A 15816-nucleotide genomic window follows, 5' to 3' on the forward strand; every position below is an offset into this window, starting at 1 on the left:
TATGGATCCCATAAACAGCAAGGTAAATACTTTGGTCATCTATCATTAATGACTGGGAAACCCCACTATAATGCCGAGCGGAGCGTGTCAGTCTGTCTATTTAAAAATCCCAGTCAACAAAATTCCCATTTGATTGACAAATGATAAGGGCCTCAATCGTAATAAGTCGACTATGCAATGTCCTCTAGTCTCCATAAAAATATATTACCTAAACAAAAAAAAAGGTGTAGGAAAATATACTTTAAAGTAAAATCTAAAAACTGTTACATCGAAGGTACATTTTGCAGTTAACATGTTAAAAGGAAGGAAAATGGATCACCCAATCAGTTCCTATTTGCCAACTTCAAGATAGTTTAATATCAGATCAATATGCCAGACATCAGGTGCTAACATAATTGATATTCCAGACTTCCTCCATAAGGATTTCAATAAAATTGATCGGAAAGAAACCTTATCGCCACTTCCTCTACAATAACAAACACAAGTTCTTTGCATCGTGCATTTTCTTATATTTATTTAGCAAAATTTATATAATTTATCGTAAATCTCTCTTGCAATAAATAATACTTGGCGCGTGTTTCGCGTTGTGTTGTGTGTATGTGATACGCATATATCAGTTAGCGATAATAAATAGCTAGCATAGGGTGTACAAAAAATACATAGTTTGATTCGAGAATAAAAGGCTGGATTTAACCACTTTCCTTGGTTGCCTGTGCCAACTTTCGGTAAAAGAAAGTGGGTAATCTCTGGACAGGAGACAAGTGGTCAGTTTTCGAATGATGTACTTAGTTACTAATGCACATTTTGGAATTAAAAAAACTACAGACAAAAGCATAATACAAATTCGTGGCATGCATCAGTTTAGTTTTCCATTTTTGTGGCAAGGCATATTATAGCTGGGGAGTCCCATTCATTTCATTTCTTCATGGTTTATTGCTGCGCCGAATCGCAAAGGACACGAGAGCATGCTCCAGCCGCATGTGATAGGGTAGCTTACGCTGCTCCACAATGAGCGGTGGCTCATCGCCAGCCGGACAACACTGATTGCGACAACACTCACAGTGCTCCTCATCAATATCGTATTCCTGTTCTTGTTCCTGCTCCAGCTCGTAGGCCTTCTTGGCAGCCCGCTGCTCAAAGCGCAAATAAAAGGCGAGGCAGACAAACAGCATAAAGACAAGGGCGCACATAGCACCGCTCGCGATGCTCGCCTTCTCCAGCATCGGACGCGGCCGCTTGGGCAGGTAGGTGTTGTCAATTTCCTTATACTCGCACCTCTGGCCCATAAATCCGGTGGCGCACTCGCAGCTGTAGACCGGCAGATCGGCAATCTTTACGGCAAAGCAGTGAGCATCGTTCAGACAGTACCAAGCATCAAAGGTTTCCGGGCATTTGTACGTTGGGAATGTGATATTAGGCCGGGGCGTGTTTGTGGTAGTCGTGGTGCGCATTGTAGTACTGGTGACTGGCGCCTGGGTGGGCGGTAAAGCAGTACCAGACATGGACGAAGACGAGATCGAGGGCCGCGGCTTGGGCACTGTGCGGCTGGAGCAGGCCTCAAGGTACACCGGATATTCCAGACATCCGATTGCCAACAGCAGGGCGGCAGTTAGCATTTGTCCTCCACCCATTTTGGAATGCATTGGTGTGTAATTGGTACCAGTTTCTTCTTTTTGGATTTCTCCTTTTTTGGTTGCAACGTTTTGGTTATTTTTAAAGCTTACAAACTATTGACTATCACAAAAAAAAAAATAAATAATTTAAAAAAATATTCGTTGTCCGCTGCGAAGGCGTCGTCAAGATCTCTTTGGAATTACTGCTTGTGTGGAACGTAAACGTGGAGTAAGGAAGGATGTGTTGTATCTGTGAGAGAAATAAAACTGCATTAGTGGCATGATAGGCATGATTTCGGTCGATAACTCTATAACTGTGTACTTAACAAAAGAATATAAAAACCAAAACTGCATAAAATCATAAATATACATTTACGTATAAGTATAATAAATAAATGTGTTTAAATTTGTCATGTAAGTACTATATATGAACCATTATGTTACATGGGGTTTTCAATTGTTTCTCTTTTTTAGTTTCCAAACCAATTCACTTTTTTTCGAATTCTCAATTTATGTTGTCTCCCGTTGATTATCCTAGCTCATCAAAGCTGGCTGTGATATGCGTTGGGTATCCATATCACAACCACTTGATGAGGCTTAGATAAGCAACATCGTATGGTATTCGATTGTTTTTTTAAATATTTGTATTCCGAAACCATTCCAGCTCCAAAAAACGTTTTCACTTCCAATTATAGATAATTTAAATCTCTGTGTCTCTCCATCTCGATTGCATTCCACTACAAATTTTGAGGGGGCTGGCTGGCATGTACAAATGACGGATATGTTGTTGTTGTTGCGCTAGTGAGTGATGTATTATGATTGATGTACGATACATTACGCTAAGCTCATCAAAGCTGGCTGTGATATGCCGGCAAAGCGTTAATGCATTTCACAACCACTTTGAGAGCCCAGCATGAATGCGCCAATTTTCATAAAGATTTTAATTGTTAAGGATTTAGGATTTTTGTTGACTGCGGGATTTTAAAGAATTTTTATAATTTTGACATTTATGTGTTATGTAATGATGTAAAATAAATTATTTTCGGTCTCTTTCACAGTTTTTTTCATATGCTCTTATTAATTTAATTTCACTGATTTTGTTTTAAAAATAAAATTAGTTTTTTGTATAGTAAGCGCTTACGATTTCGGTGCTTTTGTTGTCTTGAGCATCGCGTCGCTCCTCAAAGCTGGCTGTGATATGAAAAGGCATAAAAAGGCAAACATTTCACAACCACTTTGAAGAAGGACACAATTCTCCTGCGATTTGACTGATGAAGCTTCCACATCTTGCGTGTTCTTCGATGAGAATCTGGTTCGGATTTAGTGGGTTTTCTACGTTCTCACGGCCACGGGCATTTTTTTGCAGTAAATAAATATACATAAATATAACAATAATAAAAAAAAAAACACAATAAATAGGCGATGAGACAGCGAGAACAGAGAACAATTACAACACGATGATGATAATGGTGATCATGACAACGACCATAACACTGATGATGGTGATGATGATGATGCGAGAGCCTCGCGATAATATACAAAAACACATGAGTTCGAGTTGACATGAATGGTGGCGGTGCCAGTGCGAATGAATGAAGCTATTTTTCGTACATTTCTACGCGACAGATACGCTGGCAATCACATTTCAATAATACAATAATTAAAATTAAATTAAAATTAAACTTCAGCAAGCCGAGTTTTTTGTACTCTTGCCGCATGGCACAAATAATTCATGCAGTTACATAAATCTTTTTTTTTTTTTTTTTTAAATTAGTTAATCGGAACAATGTCTTTGTTTCCCTTTTTTTTAAGACTAAAGATTTAATTTAAAAGAAACCGGAGCAGAAGAACAAACAAGTGTTACCCAAAATGGTATACACCCTCTGCAAGAGCATGCAAATATGTCAGTGGACAACGCAGTGAAGTAGAAACGCCACAACAGAATGGCATTGCTCCCAACAACTACAAATAAATAAATTGCAAAAAAGTAAACATCACTTTGGCGCCAGGCATTAACAATTTGTCGCGAAAATTTGTTTTTGAATCTTTGGCATTATATGCGGCGATAAGGCGGAGCACCGACAAACCGGAGGATCAGAGTAAATACAAGAGAGAGAGAGAGAGCGCAACAACAGTTATTTAGAATGCATGGGTGTGGGGCGATTTGCAAGTATTCACATATAGGAATGCTTTTACAGTTAACAATTGATGCACTTCTCGCTCACTCGTTTGAAGGCGGCAGCAGCTTATTAAAATTTCCGTTATAAAAATTAAATCCGCCACCACTCTCTGTCGCTCTTATGTACATACACATACATTTGAATATACAGGCATGATATGTGGGCAAAAGGGAGAAGTGCGCGAAATAAAAAATAAGTTGAATAACCATATAAACTGCGCTGAACTTGTCGGCGTGTAGGTCAAGATCAATCGGAGGCACTTCTTCGCCGTTTTTACATATCTGCAAAAAACAATCGAGGAAAGTCCGACGACCGTCGTTCAACAGGCCCAATGAAAAAGGTTTTAATGGTTGTGCAACCAACAACAAACATAACAGTATACAAGCATCGCAATAATTACACCAACAACATTAAGACCAACTACATTAATATGAACAAAAAAGTGTGCATACATACATGACAACAACACCGCTAATAAATACTGTAGTGGCTTTTTCGCCTCTGCTTCTTCTTCGTTTACAATTTCTTTGGCAAGCTCGTTGTTGTATTTTTCATGTTGCTTTGCTCTGTTTCATTCTTGGGCGTCGCTGCACGAGTTCGTTGGCTCTTTCGTGTGTGTATGTGTGTGTGTTTAGAAAACTGTAAGAAAAGCAGAGTGTGTGAAAAATATGGTTAAAGTAAAATTCCAACACAGGAGAAACAGTTTATGCTAGCAACCCAACTCTCACGCTCTCTCATTTCTTCGGCTTGCATTTTCAAAAACGTACCGGTTTGTATGATTCGCGTTTGCAAAAAGCGCAAAAAAAAAACAAGTCCTACAAGTTCCGCCACTGAGAGGCCGAACGAAAAAGGCGTGAGAGCGATTTGAAGACACATTTAGCCGAGACCACAACCATTTGAGGTGTGTTGCGTATACATGAGGGTTTAGCTGCTCGCTCTCTTTCACACACTCCACACAGTCACACACCCGAACGCTCTCTCTCGCACTTCTGCATACAACGGGAGAAGGGGATACCTTTTTTTCCGTCGCGTCGATGTGTATATGTGTGCATCACTTGGTACATTTGTGTGCGCGGGAATGTTGTCAAGAATTCTAAGAATTTTGCACAAGCCACAAACGAGACGAGGTGCGGAAATACAGCGGCAAACCAAGACAAAAATTTTTAAATATTTAATTTGCAGAAAATTCTTTATGCGCCGTTATGAGCGAATCAATAAAGCAGGGCCGCAGCCCAAATAGTTCACATCACACACACAGACACAGGAAAGATGGGGGAATGGAAAAAGAACGCGTGTAGTAACCACTTTTTTTCGACCACTAGGAAAAGCGACACATTTGCATTATTTTTATTACAACACCGCGATCATCGTTCGAATGGACAAATTACCAATTGTTTGCATTTAAATTTGGACATCGGTGCAAATGCCGACAAAAGTTGCCGCGCACATTCAAATACAACCGCACCGCGAGAGAGGCAAATGCTCTCTGAGCGCGACCATATTCCCAGCCACTCATTTCGTATATACCAACCGCCACCAGTGGTGGCATCTCCTCATTTATCCCCCGACAGATTTGGCTTTTTTTAATTGTGCGGGTAAAATTCATTTTAGATTTTGGAGCACATTTGAGAAGCTTTTTAATATTTCACTTTAATTTTAGTACATTTTATAATTTGAGTTTGACGGTTGATAAGCTTTAAATGTTGGAAGTACCGGGAATCTAGGGGAAACTGTCGTCAACTATACAATTATATTGCCCTGCATTACTTTATAAAAATTGGCTTTTTTCCACTTTTGTGTCAGCTCTGTTCGGTTCTCTCACTCACTGTCTCTCTGCAATCCAGGTCTCTTGAGAAGGAGAGGGAAAAATGCGGCACAATAACAATGCGGCGGGCTTTGGAGAGCTTGTCCTGTGTATAGTTTTGTTTTTGTTTTGGTGCTGCCAGAAGATTTCGCACGATTCAACATGTTATTGACACGCCGCCGCCGCCGCCAGTTTTGAGTTTGGTGGGGCGAAAGCACACAAACAAGAAGCGACGCAGGGCGGCGGTAGGAACCACTAGGACAGGGGCGTGGCACGCGGGGCACGAGGGTGGGGCAGGTAGCCGGCCAAACGGGACGAACAGGATGGAGTCCAGACGAGTTCAGGCGACAAAGCTGCAGATTTCATGGAACTAGCCGAAGGTTGACGATGCGCAGGCGCGCACGTAAACAACATTCCATTCCATTCGGGAAATTTCTTCATTGCCTTTTGCCGCTCGCTCGGGAAGCGCGCCAAAAATAAAACCACCAGCATAGAAATGACTAAATGGCAAAGTTGCCAGATCCGTTCGACATCGGCCTCAATTCAAAACTTTTGATTTTTTAGGTATTTTCATAGATGAACATAATAAATGAACTGGTAAAAATTATATTTTGAAGTAGATGAAATTGATTTGAATATTTTTCTGGTTTCTGGGATAAAGAGATTGTGCTACATTGCTTAAGAGAATCCAGTAAAGTACCCCTATATAAAATGGGGTTACAAATTCGATAAAAACGTTCAGAATTGCAATAAACACAATTGTATATCACATTTTTCTTAAGAAACGAATCTGCAAAAATATGAAAGCAAGTTAGCGTAATATTTGTTGGCACATGGAAGTTCGACTGCATGCATAAAAGTGCTACAACTACTCGTTTCCGGTGTCCGTCCGTAAAGTGGGCCGTCAACACTGTTCCACGCTGACGACGTCACAAGCATAACGTTGTCTGGGTTAGAGCACATCACAAATTGCGAAAAATTAAAAAAAAATGAGTTTAACTAAGGAGAGATTTACCCATTCAATCGGCTTAGTTTGCTTTCAACACTCGGATGTCACAGGTTCAACTGTACAACAAGAAAACAACGCACAGGAACACGGGGATGGGCAAAATGTTAATGGATTGCCCTAGGACTGCCCCCATTCCGTTGCCATCTTTGTCGCTACGCTTTTGCACTTGTGCATTGCATTGCATTACCCTATCCAGCTCTCTTCTTCTTCGCCAACTTCTTCCCCCTTTTGCGGTGTTGTTCTGTTGCTGTTTTTGATGCTACAATTGTTGCACTTGTTGTGTGCGGTTAGGACATTGAACCACAGAACCGACACAGGCATGCAACTTGGGCCTGGCAAGTGCACAGCCGAGGTCGGAAAATTAGCAATGGGCTTAGAGATTTAAAAGATGTTTTAATATTCACTGACAATCAGATAACTCATTTAAGTAGTGGTACAATATTCTGTAGGACGTAAAAATTCTACGGTTCTTCGAAATATTAAATTTGTAAAAAAAAAATCACATTCAAGATCTACATCTTTAAAAAATATGAAGTAGTCCAATCTCATGCAAATTTTTCGAATGTTACTGATACTGTCATAATTTCAAATTTATTTTTTTTAATGATATGGTATAGTGGAATATTAATGAATGTGGCTTTTTAAGAGAAATTACACGTTATCTTGACCACCACTGTGAGCCCATGTCATAGGCGGCTCCCTTGGAGAATCAATTCAAAAGAACTGCTTTCAAAAATCAATAAATAAAAGAAAGCTTATTCAGTCCTATCTTTTATACGCACACAATTATTCCGACACAAACACACCGCGTCCAGTGACGATAAAAGGTCACGCCAAAGAATTTTTTGCCAATTGCTGCTGGGTCGCTCAGTCTGGGTCGCGAGACGTCTGACTAGACAACATGCAAATTGTAACGGTAATCATTAGACGCACACACTCAGACGCTCTCTCCAAGCATTTCACTTGCGTAGATTAGTCTCTCTCTCTCTCTTGCTCGGCCATTTCTATGCTAAGTTCGACGGCCTTCTTACGTAAAATCAACAACGCTCTGCGGTATTTTCTTCTAATAAGCAGGCGATTGGTGGAATCCGTGCCTTTGGCGCTGGCGGGGGGACGTGCACTCGCAGTGTTGCCACATCAGGCGAATCATCAAACTCGTTTTCAATGTTTTGACTAGATTTGTTAGTATGCGTGCGTGTGTGAACGGTGAGTGTATCGTATCTTTGCAACTGTACAAGAACAATATGTAAGGCCACAAGCAGCATAAAAGCAACAACTCGGCACAGGGCGCAGACGCCGAGAAAACCGTCGCACCTCCACCACCCGCTCCCCAACATCGGCCATCCCCCATTCCTAAAGTATACACTGTCTGTTTGTCTTTATGTATGCTTCAGATGTTTGTGTGTGTGTGTGAGCAATTTTTATTTTTCTGAATGTAAAGGAAGTGGCACGTACTGTACTCAACTCACCGCTGCCGCTACCGACAACAACAACAACATCAGTGACAGCCGGATCAGGCTGGGAATCGGGAATGAGAGTGGAGAGCGTGGTACTCGTGTTCCAATTCCGCGTCGTTTCTAAGCAGCGGTCAGAAGCCCGACGGCACAGTGGTTGCAAAAAGTGAAATTCAGTGAAACCGAAATTCGTGGATGATCGCGAGCGGCAGATAAGAGCGAAAGCAGCCTGAAATGTATTTTGTATGTTGAACCTGTGGTATGGTTTGCTGCCTATTTCTATTTCCCTTAAATATCTGTTATTTGTGTGTTTATTAAACAAACTCACAATATTGATTTATCTTTTACATTTCAAGCAGGTCAATCCACTGTGCAGCGTCTGTGTAGTCACAACAGTCTGGTGAAATGAGGTGCCACAGAGGAAAAGAGATAGGAGAAAAGAGCCGGCTGAGGTTCGAGTCTCCGCTCTGCGACAGACAGGCAGTTGGATGTGGAAGAAAGACGCCGTGCAGGAGGGGCGGGGAGCCGCAATATTATAAACAGGAAATGGAATTTACCCACACGGATGCAGCAGCCCGCACACACATTTGCTTGTAAATTGGTTATGTGCCGACAAACGGACGCGGGGCTTAATTGACAAATGAGCATGAGAGAGCGACAGAGAGAGCCGGAGCTCCGCAAGTTGATTGAAATCAATAGTATGCGAAAGCTTTACACAAGTGTTTGGCAGCCGTGCGTCTGTGTGAGAGTGTCAAGACTGCCCGTGGAATGTGTGAAAAACGCGGCCAACGACGGCAATCAAACGCCGAGAACGGCCAGAATGTTGAACTCTGGAATGCGACTGGAAGTGGGCAAGAAGAAGCATTACGCAGAAGTTACGGGACTTGGCACGGTTACTAATCGTCGCGTTGGATGAGGGGGGAGGAGTGAACAGGACGGGGAGATGTTTGCACCTGACCTCGCATATGCCACGCCCAGTCGGATGCAGGACAGCTGCCGTGGAAACTATAAACATGTTGCACAATTGCGGCGGTTGCTCGTATCCGCATCTGCATACACACACAGAGGCGTGATTGCAGATGGCGACGACGCAGCGAGCAGCGTGTGTAGTTGGTTCTCGGAAATGAGCAATGAATGAAATTTTGTTGTTTTCAGTCACACCTATACACACAGATACATACACAGAGCGATTGCCGCACTCGCGATTCAGAGCAAGAGAGAAAGTCTACACGACATGCGCTCTGGAGGTAGTGGTGTATACAATTTGTTTACTTTTTGCGCTACAATTGGCAAATAAAACAATGCAGCCAACATAAAGCGCATTTTAGAGCACTAACCTACATTAAGGTGGCCCCGAATGCACCGCGGGCCCACGCGAAATCTTTGCAAGCCCACAAACCAATTTTCCCGTTTAATTCGCAAGTCTCCGAGTTAAAATAAACAAAAATGTCGGCACAGACGAGACGCAACTGTATGGGGAAAGGAGACGGCCATATTAAAAAAAGACACATACACAAGAGACTACTTCTGCTTGCGGCCCCCACACTCACACACATACACATTTAGATATTAAATACAACTACTGCGTAAAATCGTAAAACTAACTTTTTTTGTGAAAAACTTCACCTTGTGGATTAAGTTTTCTTTCTATTTTTCAAACTTTCATCTGCTATAGGTACACACGATAAATTTTATGTTCGCTCACGTAGACGCACATTAAAAGTTTCACTTTTGGAAGGAAATTCAGGATTTGCAGACTGTCCTCACTTGTATTACACTTACTTTGTGTTTAAGCTTCTTCCGGTGAACTATTTAGAAAAAACAAAAGTCTTCTTCCGGTGCACTAATTTGGCCGTATTTTGACATTTTATTTAAGAAAAAAAACTCGACTTTTATCGGTGTGGCCTGATCAAAATTTGGCTTTATTCCTAAAAAACCTCGAAAACCTAGTACATTTCCGCTTTTGCAGCTTCTGGCAGCCCTGTGTGTGTTGCCAGGTTAGTGTGCCCAGAGCTACGTGTTAGAAGATTTTTCTTTCAAAAAAGTTTGGCAACTCCATGCGACGCCATTTCAAAACAAATGCGCGGCAACGAGCATTTTTCACCCCAAATTAGTCTGTGAAAAGTCGCTGGATAACGCAGAAAAGAATTTAAAATGGGAGCCAAAGCAACGAAAATGGAGGGCGAGTACCTGCCAGACACACCGACACTAAGAAAACTGCGCCTGGCCAGCCAGAGACCCGAAAATATGGAAATGACCACACCGACCCGCGAGCAGAACAACGCTCTGCTCGATCCCCGCTCCCCGAACGGATGTCGCACGCCTCTGAACGTAAGTTGAGCGCTGGTACGGTCTTTGGGAAGCTAACCGCCGTTTTCTGTAGTTTTTGCAGCCCGAGCCGCAGATGCCGTTTGAGTCTGACATGGCGCAGCAGGCCACCAGCGAAAATGCCTTCTCTCAGCTGCGCAAGCGCCTGATGAAGGGATTCTCCCTCAGCGATCCCCGCTCGCCGCAGTTGAATCGCACGCCGCTAGTGTTGGACGAGGTGCGTTCACTAAACTTGGACGACACCTTTGCCGATCTCTTTGTGGACACCAGAGCACCGACAACCCGGGCGACAGTCCCTACGCCTCCACAAATAGCTGCGCCACCTCAAGCGGATGAGAGCTGTGATAGCTTTGGTACGCCACCGAGCACCCACAATAACAGCTCTTTGGAGATTGTCTCGCTGACGTACGACGAAGAGGAAACCATGCCTTGCGAGGCTCAGCTGCAGCAGACACCGCCTCCGCCGCCGCCGTCATCGCAGGTACACTATGATCCACGTTCCCCCAGCGTGGGCGTCGACCGTACGCCTATAATGTTCTGCGACGACGAGGATGAAGAAGCACGTGAGGCGCAGATGCTGGAGCAAATCCTGGAGACACTGACACTCAATCTGAGTGCTGGCGGCAGCAGCATGGCCTCGTTTGCTGACACTGCCGCAGAGCCAAATGCAGATCCCTCGACAGCGATGCCGGCCAACAAGCATTTAGAGCGCGTCCGTTTGGGTCATAAGCGCAGGGTGCCGCCACGCAAACCGGCAAGGGCCAGCAAGCCAAAGATCTACGTCGACCAGGAGGAGGAGTCACCGTCCAGGGGCGGCATTCGCACACCGACTTCAAACACTACGCCACTAAACGCCCAGAAGCGAACGCCACTCAGTTGTGTCAAGAATCGTGCCCATCTCCGTTCTCGTTCGACGGAAAAGGAGCTGCAGAAGACGCCGTTGCCGCTGCATAGCTTCGACGATCAGCTGAATCTGGCGGAATGCTGCAACTATTAGCGGTCGTCCGGCGACAACGGCCATTTACTAACCTAGTTTAGTAGCTACAACTGCCTTTCTAGCCCACCTATATAGCACACCAAATCGTTCATATATTCATTTTAACATTATTCATGCCTTCATTTTAAATTTTAAATAAAAGATTTTATTCGTTTGCATTTAAGTTTTGACTTTTTCTGAATCATCCAAAGTCAGGTAGTACTGTTTTGTAGGAAGCAAACTTTTTATATCACACAAAATACCTGGGAAACATCCTGTGGCTCTATATAAAAAACTCGTATATTAGATGTATATTTATTCATTCATATATTCTTAAAATTACATCAATTACTAAAAGAAATAAGGCGAGGTCCATATCTACATTGGGTATATCTCAGGGAGTGGGTTGATTATTCTGCGATCGTTTTGGGAAGGGCTGAATTCAGGTACAAACTACATTGATGAATTCGAAGTGCCACCCAACTGCACTTCCTGTATACTTCCGCTGTCCTTTCCTACTTTGCTTGCAGCCGTCAGTCGGGTACTGCCGTACTTCTCCCTTAGGTACTTTTGCACATTGCTGTTGTACTTGCGGCGAGGATTATCCATAGATTGCTTTGCTGGACGATCCAGTGAATCTTCATCGCCGTTTTTGGCCATCAAAATAAAGGATTCATTTGAGGGCAGCAAGTCCGGTTGGAATTCGTTGATTTCTTTTTTAACCTTGGTGCTGCCAGTAGAAGGCGGTGCATCGTTGGTATTACAAAAAGTGGCTGGGGATCTGGGATCGAGCTTATCTGGAAAGTATAGGTATATGGTATATATGATTATTAAATAAGTATATGGAATATATGATTAATAACATATATAATTGCATATACTTTTACGAAAAACTCGTATTTTCAATTTGTAAAATGTTTTTAAAGGATGAGATCCCAGTGCTTCTATGATATATTATTGATATATATTGTTTATACGTACCATTCAGTTTGCTCTCTTCAATTGTAGGCTTGTCACAATAACTTTCACCACGCTCTTGATCCTTGGAAAGACTAGGACTTGGCCTGTTACCAACGACCTGATTATCAAGATATTCCAGATAGTTGCTATTTAATAGCACGCCGGCATAGTTGCTTCTTGTACGAGGAGCATCGAGATTTAAATCGGTTAAATTTCCATTGGTCGATTGAAATAAAACATAATTTTTAACCGATGCACCCCCAGTGGAGCTCAGTGGATCCAGCATACCCTTTCTGTCCTGGACCACTCCCACGCTCACGGCACTGACTCCGCCACCAGCATCATTGCCGGAATGTGGCTGCACCGAAACGCTTATGGGTCCTGGCAAGTGCGTGTGACGTCCATTATTATGTAGCTGTTTAAACCGTTTGTATGTGAAGAAGGTGATCATGGACAGGAGGATCGAGATGCTCAGGATGCCCAGAGCTATAAGGCTTATGATAGCAAAGAGGTCAGTGCCGAGTAGGGAACTCCGCTGTGGCGTCTTTTGCACCACGAGGTTTATGTGGGCAGCATCTTTACCCCCCGGATTCTCGGCCAAGCAGGTATAGACACCCTCATCGCTCTTTCTGGCATCAAGGATGGTGAGACGCGACACAAAGACATCGTGGCCGAATTGCTGATCCTGATCCTTCTGCTCCCGCAATATTTCAATATGAACCCGTTGCTGTCGCAGGCTTTTGGTCGACATGGAGCGAGATTCGTAAAGTTGCTTATTGAAGTCCCAGGCTATGACCGTGTTGGGAGTGCCGAGCACCCGGCATATGAGAGTCACGTTCGCCTTGGATGTGTTGATGGAGGTACCCATGGCGGGATACACAATTTTGGGCTTGCAGGCAAAGGCCTCCGGCTGATCCTCGATCCACAGCATCCCGCGCAGCTGCATTGGATACTGGCAGGCGGTGGGTGGTGTATACAGGTTCATGTTTATAACAAAGTCTCTGAACAATTGGAGGTCGCAGGTACAATTCCATGGATTCTCGACTAGCGACAAGGTGTTGAGTTTATTTAAGCTCCGAAAACTCTCAGTTCGGAGTATCTTAAGTTCGTTATTGTCCAGGTATATCTGCGATAGAAGCGGCACGCCAAGGAACGCCTGTGAATCTATGCTTACGAGGCGATTGTGCATGATTTCTATCTTGTGTAGGTACTTGAGGTTGTGGAAGACATCCCGGCGTATTGTTTGCAAGAGGTTTCCATTGAGTAGGATAGCTCGCACCTTGGACAAGGCATCAAACACATTGGGGAGCAGGTCCTTAAGAATATTATTCGACAAGTCAAGCTCAATTAGTATCTGAAGTTGGCTAAAACTCAGCTGATTGATGTGCTTTAACGTTCCGTTGCGTATGATAAGCTTGTGAAGATTCTGCAGGTGGTTGGTCGAAAATGCGTGCTCCTCCAAGTAAAGGATGCGGTTCTGCGACAAGTCCAGCACCTGAACCTCCGGACTTAGATTCTCGGGCACGCCACCGAGGCTTAAATTTCGGCAGTCGGCCGTCTTTTTGCCAGAGTTCCATTTGCAGTGACAGTTGCCACAATCCATTAGCCAGTCACCGTCGGCGGACTCCAGCAGCAGTAGAAGTGCCACTAATATACATTTTAATAGGTAATTGTAGGAATGGTAGGAATTACTGCTGTGCTTGCTCTGGTCAAATATACTTCTGAGAGCCATTGATTACTAAAAACATCCAGTGTGAGTTATTGTTCTTTGCACATTTAAGATACTTTAATGAACTCTCCGCTCCTTGCAGTGCCTGGGTTTCTAGAGTATTTTAAATTGTCAAGAGTGGCGGAATCCATCCTATTAAGTATACGAAATAAAATAGATACATAATTATATATTTTATCTACGATATAAGATATGAAAGGATAATCTTTGAGATCTCATCTTTGTGGTATATTTAATATTATTAATAATATTTTGGCTTAAGCCAAAGCTAGTACTTTTACAATTTCCGACACTATTAGAGCACAATACCATTTTTGCTGTTTATGAATGAGAACTGTGCAGCCGCCAAAAAATGTAAGAAAATAGTGAGTTCGACTATGGCTTTTCCGGGTTAGTTATGCTAAAAATTAAGTGGTATCCCATTTCGGTCGTTAAAGCCAGGCCTTCGCTCTTGACTTGTTTTCGCACACACCCCTTTTACCAATATCAACAACAGAACTGCACATTTTCGACAATAACAATCCGCACTGTGACTCTGACCGTGGGAAGCGACTAGCGATGCACTTTGTTGGCTTACCTATGCATTGGCAAAAATTATACATTTTCTATGCCTCTGCAGCACCAACTGCCTAGTGCTAAGCGAACTCGTCCACAGACAATGCATTTGGTATAACAGAGAGCGAGAGCCTACCTCAGCGCATGTCATATAGGGATAGGGCGTCCATCACGTACTGTTGTCGTATCTGTTGAGATAACACTTGAAAACATTGAATTTTAGTGAAGCGTTGAAGTTAAATATTAATTCTAATATAGGGATTTTTATTCTAAATATTTATTATAATTTTAAATATATAAAATCGATGTCTTTTTCGCTCTTAAAGTATGTTTTATATATAAAAACACAGGAAAACATTTAAATTTTATTATTCTGGATTTAAAAATGTATTTTTAATGCTTTTAGGGTATAACGTTTGAAGTTAAAATCCTCAATGGTTAAAAACTGCATTGCAAATTGTCGCCTGTTGAATGTGCTGCTGTGTTTTATCAGCTGTTGTCTAAGGGACAGGCCAAAACCCATATAACAAAAACAGATTAGGCTTTTATAGCCCCATTTAAAGATAATGAATTGGATAAAATATGCATTTATTATACATTATAGTATGTATTTATTATAAATATTTTTATATTTTTAATTTACTTTATTTCGTTTAAATTTAACTCGGTCAAAAACAAATTCGTTTTAGACAACAGCAATCCCTAAAAGCAAGCAAACTGCTGTTTATATCAACTTTTGCCGCGGTCTTAACATCAACCCCTAAAAGCAGACACTGTAACTGAACAAGCAGCTGCGTGAAGTATTTTCCCCCTCTGCGCAGTTATAGTTCCCAACTGGTTATAGCCGTTTGTGCATGGAGAGCCTGGTGTTTTGCCGTTTCCAGTTATCGCTTCTCGGCCTTATGGCTAAGATCAAAGTGTAGTATCTGTTCTTATCAGCTTAACATCTGATAGTTCCTCCATTGGAGGACAACAAATGTTAAACTGATTTTTGGAAATAGACGGAGTGCTAGGAGCTTGCTCCACCTCTGTCGCGGGTTGGCCCGGTATTGCAGTACCGCCGGGATTTCGGCCCAACTAAATAATAAATATTAAAAATTGAAACCTTTGAGATAGATATTAGTAAAAGATGCATGTAGACAGTGCATTTTTCAGATATTTTCTCTTAGTTAAAGTAACTTTGAAGAAACTTCTGTAATATTGTCGCT

General features: G+C 42.5%; 3 protein-coding genes and 1 non-coding gene across 10 annotated transcripts; 2 read left to right on the plus strand and 2 right to left on the minus strand.

The window, feature by feature from the left end:
• Positions 1-485: 485 nt before the first annotated feature.
• On the minus strand, positions 486-9965 carry spi (spitz). 5 transcript variants are annotated; one of them, XM_017163745.3, is made up of 3 exons: positions 9843-9965; positions 4250-4432; positions 486-1863 (listed from the first exon to the last, which is right to left on the minus strand). In XM_017163745.3, the coding sequence occupies exon 3, from the start codon at positions 1641-1643 to the stop codon at positions 924-926; it is 720 nt and encodes a 239-aa protein (XP_017019234.1). In that variant the 5' UTR covers positions 1644-1863; positions 4250-4432; positions 9843-9965; the 3' UTR covers positions 486-923. The 5 variants fall into 5 exon arrangements, with proteins under 5 accessions (XP_017019234.1, XP_017019238.1, XP_017019235.1 ...); XM_017163749.3 differs by lacking the exon at positions 9843-9965 and adding an exon at positions 9687-9821; XM_017163746.3 differs by lacking the exon at positions 9843-9965 and adding an exon at positions 5182-5267.
• A 48-nt stretch (positions 9966-10013) lies between these two features.
• On the plus strand, positions 10014-11548 carry msb1l. Its single transcript, XM_017163743.3, has 2 exons — positions 10014-10391; positions 10444-11548. Exons 1-2 carry the CDS (start codon positions 10215-10217, stop codon positions 11383-11385), a joined length of 1119 nt encoding a protein of 372 aa, XP_017019232.1. The 5' UTR covers positions 10014-10214; the 3' UTR covers positions 11386-11548.
• Positions 11549-11733: 185 nt separating this feature from the next.
• kek4 (kekkon 4) lies at positions 11734-14700 on the minus strand. Of its 3 annotated transcripts, none has more exons than XM_041775886.2 (3): positions 14631-14700; positions 12346-14185; positions 11734-12161 (listed from the first exon to the last, which is right to left on the minus strand). In XM_041775886.2, the coding sequence occupies exons 2-3, from the start codon at positions 14054-14056 to the stop codon at positions 11818-11820; spliced, it is 2055 nt and encodes a 684-aa protein (XP_041631820.1). In that variant the 5' UTR covers positions 14057-14185; positions 14631-14700; the 3' UTR covers positions 11734-11817. The 3 variants fall into 3 exon arrangements, with proteins under 3 accessions (XP_041631820.1, XP_070144783.1, XP_070144784.1); XM_070288682.1 differs by lacking the exon at positions 14631-14700 and adding an exon at positions 14526-14545; XM_070288683.1 differs by lacking the exon at positions 14631-14700 and adding an exon at positions 14363-14430.
• Positions 14701-15494: 794 nt separating this feature from the next.
• LOC121502512 (U2 spliceosomal RNA) lies at positions 15495-15690 on the plus strand. Its single transcript, XR_005991030.1, has one exon. It is a non-coding gene; the product is annotated as a U2 spliceosomal RNA (small nuclear RNA).
• The last annotated feature ends 126 nt before the right edge of the window (positions 15691-15816 follow it).

Source organism: Drosophila kikkawai, chromosome 2L (genome assembly GCF_030179895.1).
Source record: "Drosophila kikkawai strain 14028-0561.14 chromosome 2L, DkikHiC1v2, whole genome shotgun sequence".
Classification (NCBI taxonomy): domain Eukaryota; kingdom Metazoa; phylum Arthropoda; class Insecta; order Diptera; family Drosophilidae; genus Drosophila; species Drosophila kikkawai.

Coding starts and splice junctions, on each gene's coding strand:
- spi (XM_017163745.3), bottom strand. CDS start 1,643: ATGCATTCCAAAATGGGTGGAGGACAAATGCTAACTGCCGCCCTGCTG.
- msb1l (XM_017163743.3), top strand. CDS start 10,215: ATGGGAGCCAAAGCAACGAAAATGGAGGGCGAGTACCTGCCAGACACA. Junction 10,392..10,443: donor GATGTCGCACGCCTCTGAAC/GTAAGTTGAGCG, acceptor CGTTTTCTGTAG/TTTTTGCAGCCCGAGCCGCA.
- kek4 (XM_041775886.2), bottom strand. CDS start 14,056: ATGGCTCTCAGAAGTATATTTGACCAGAGCAAGCACAGCAGTAATTCC. Junction 12,162..12,345: donor TGAAGAGAGCAAACTGAATG/GTACGTATAAAC, acceptor TATACTTTCCAG/ATAAGCTCGATCCCAGATCC.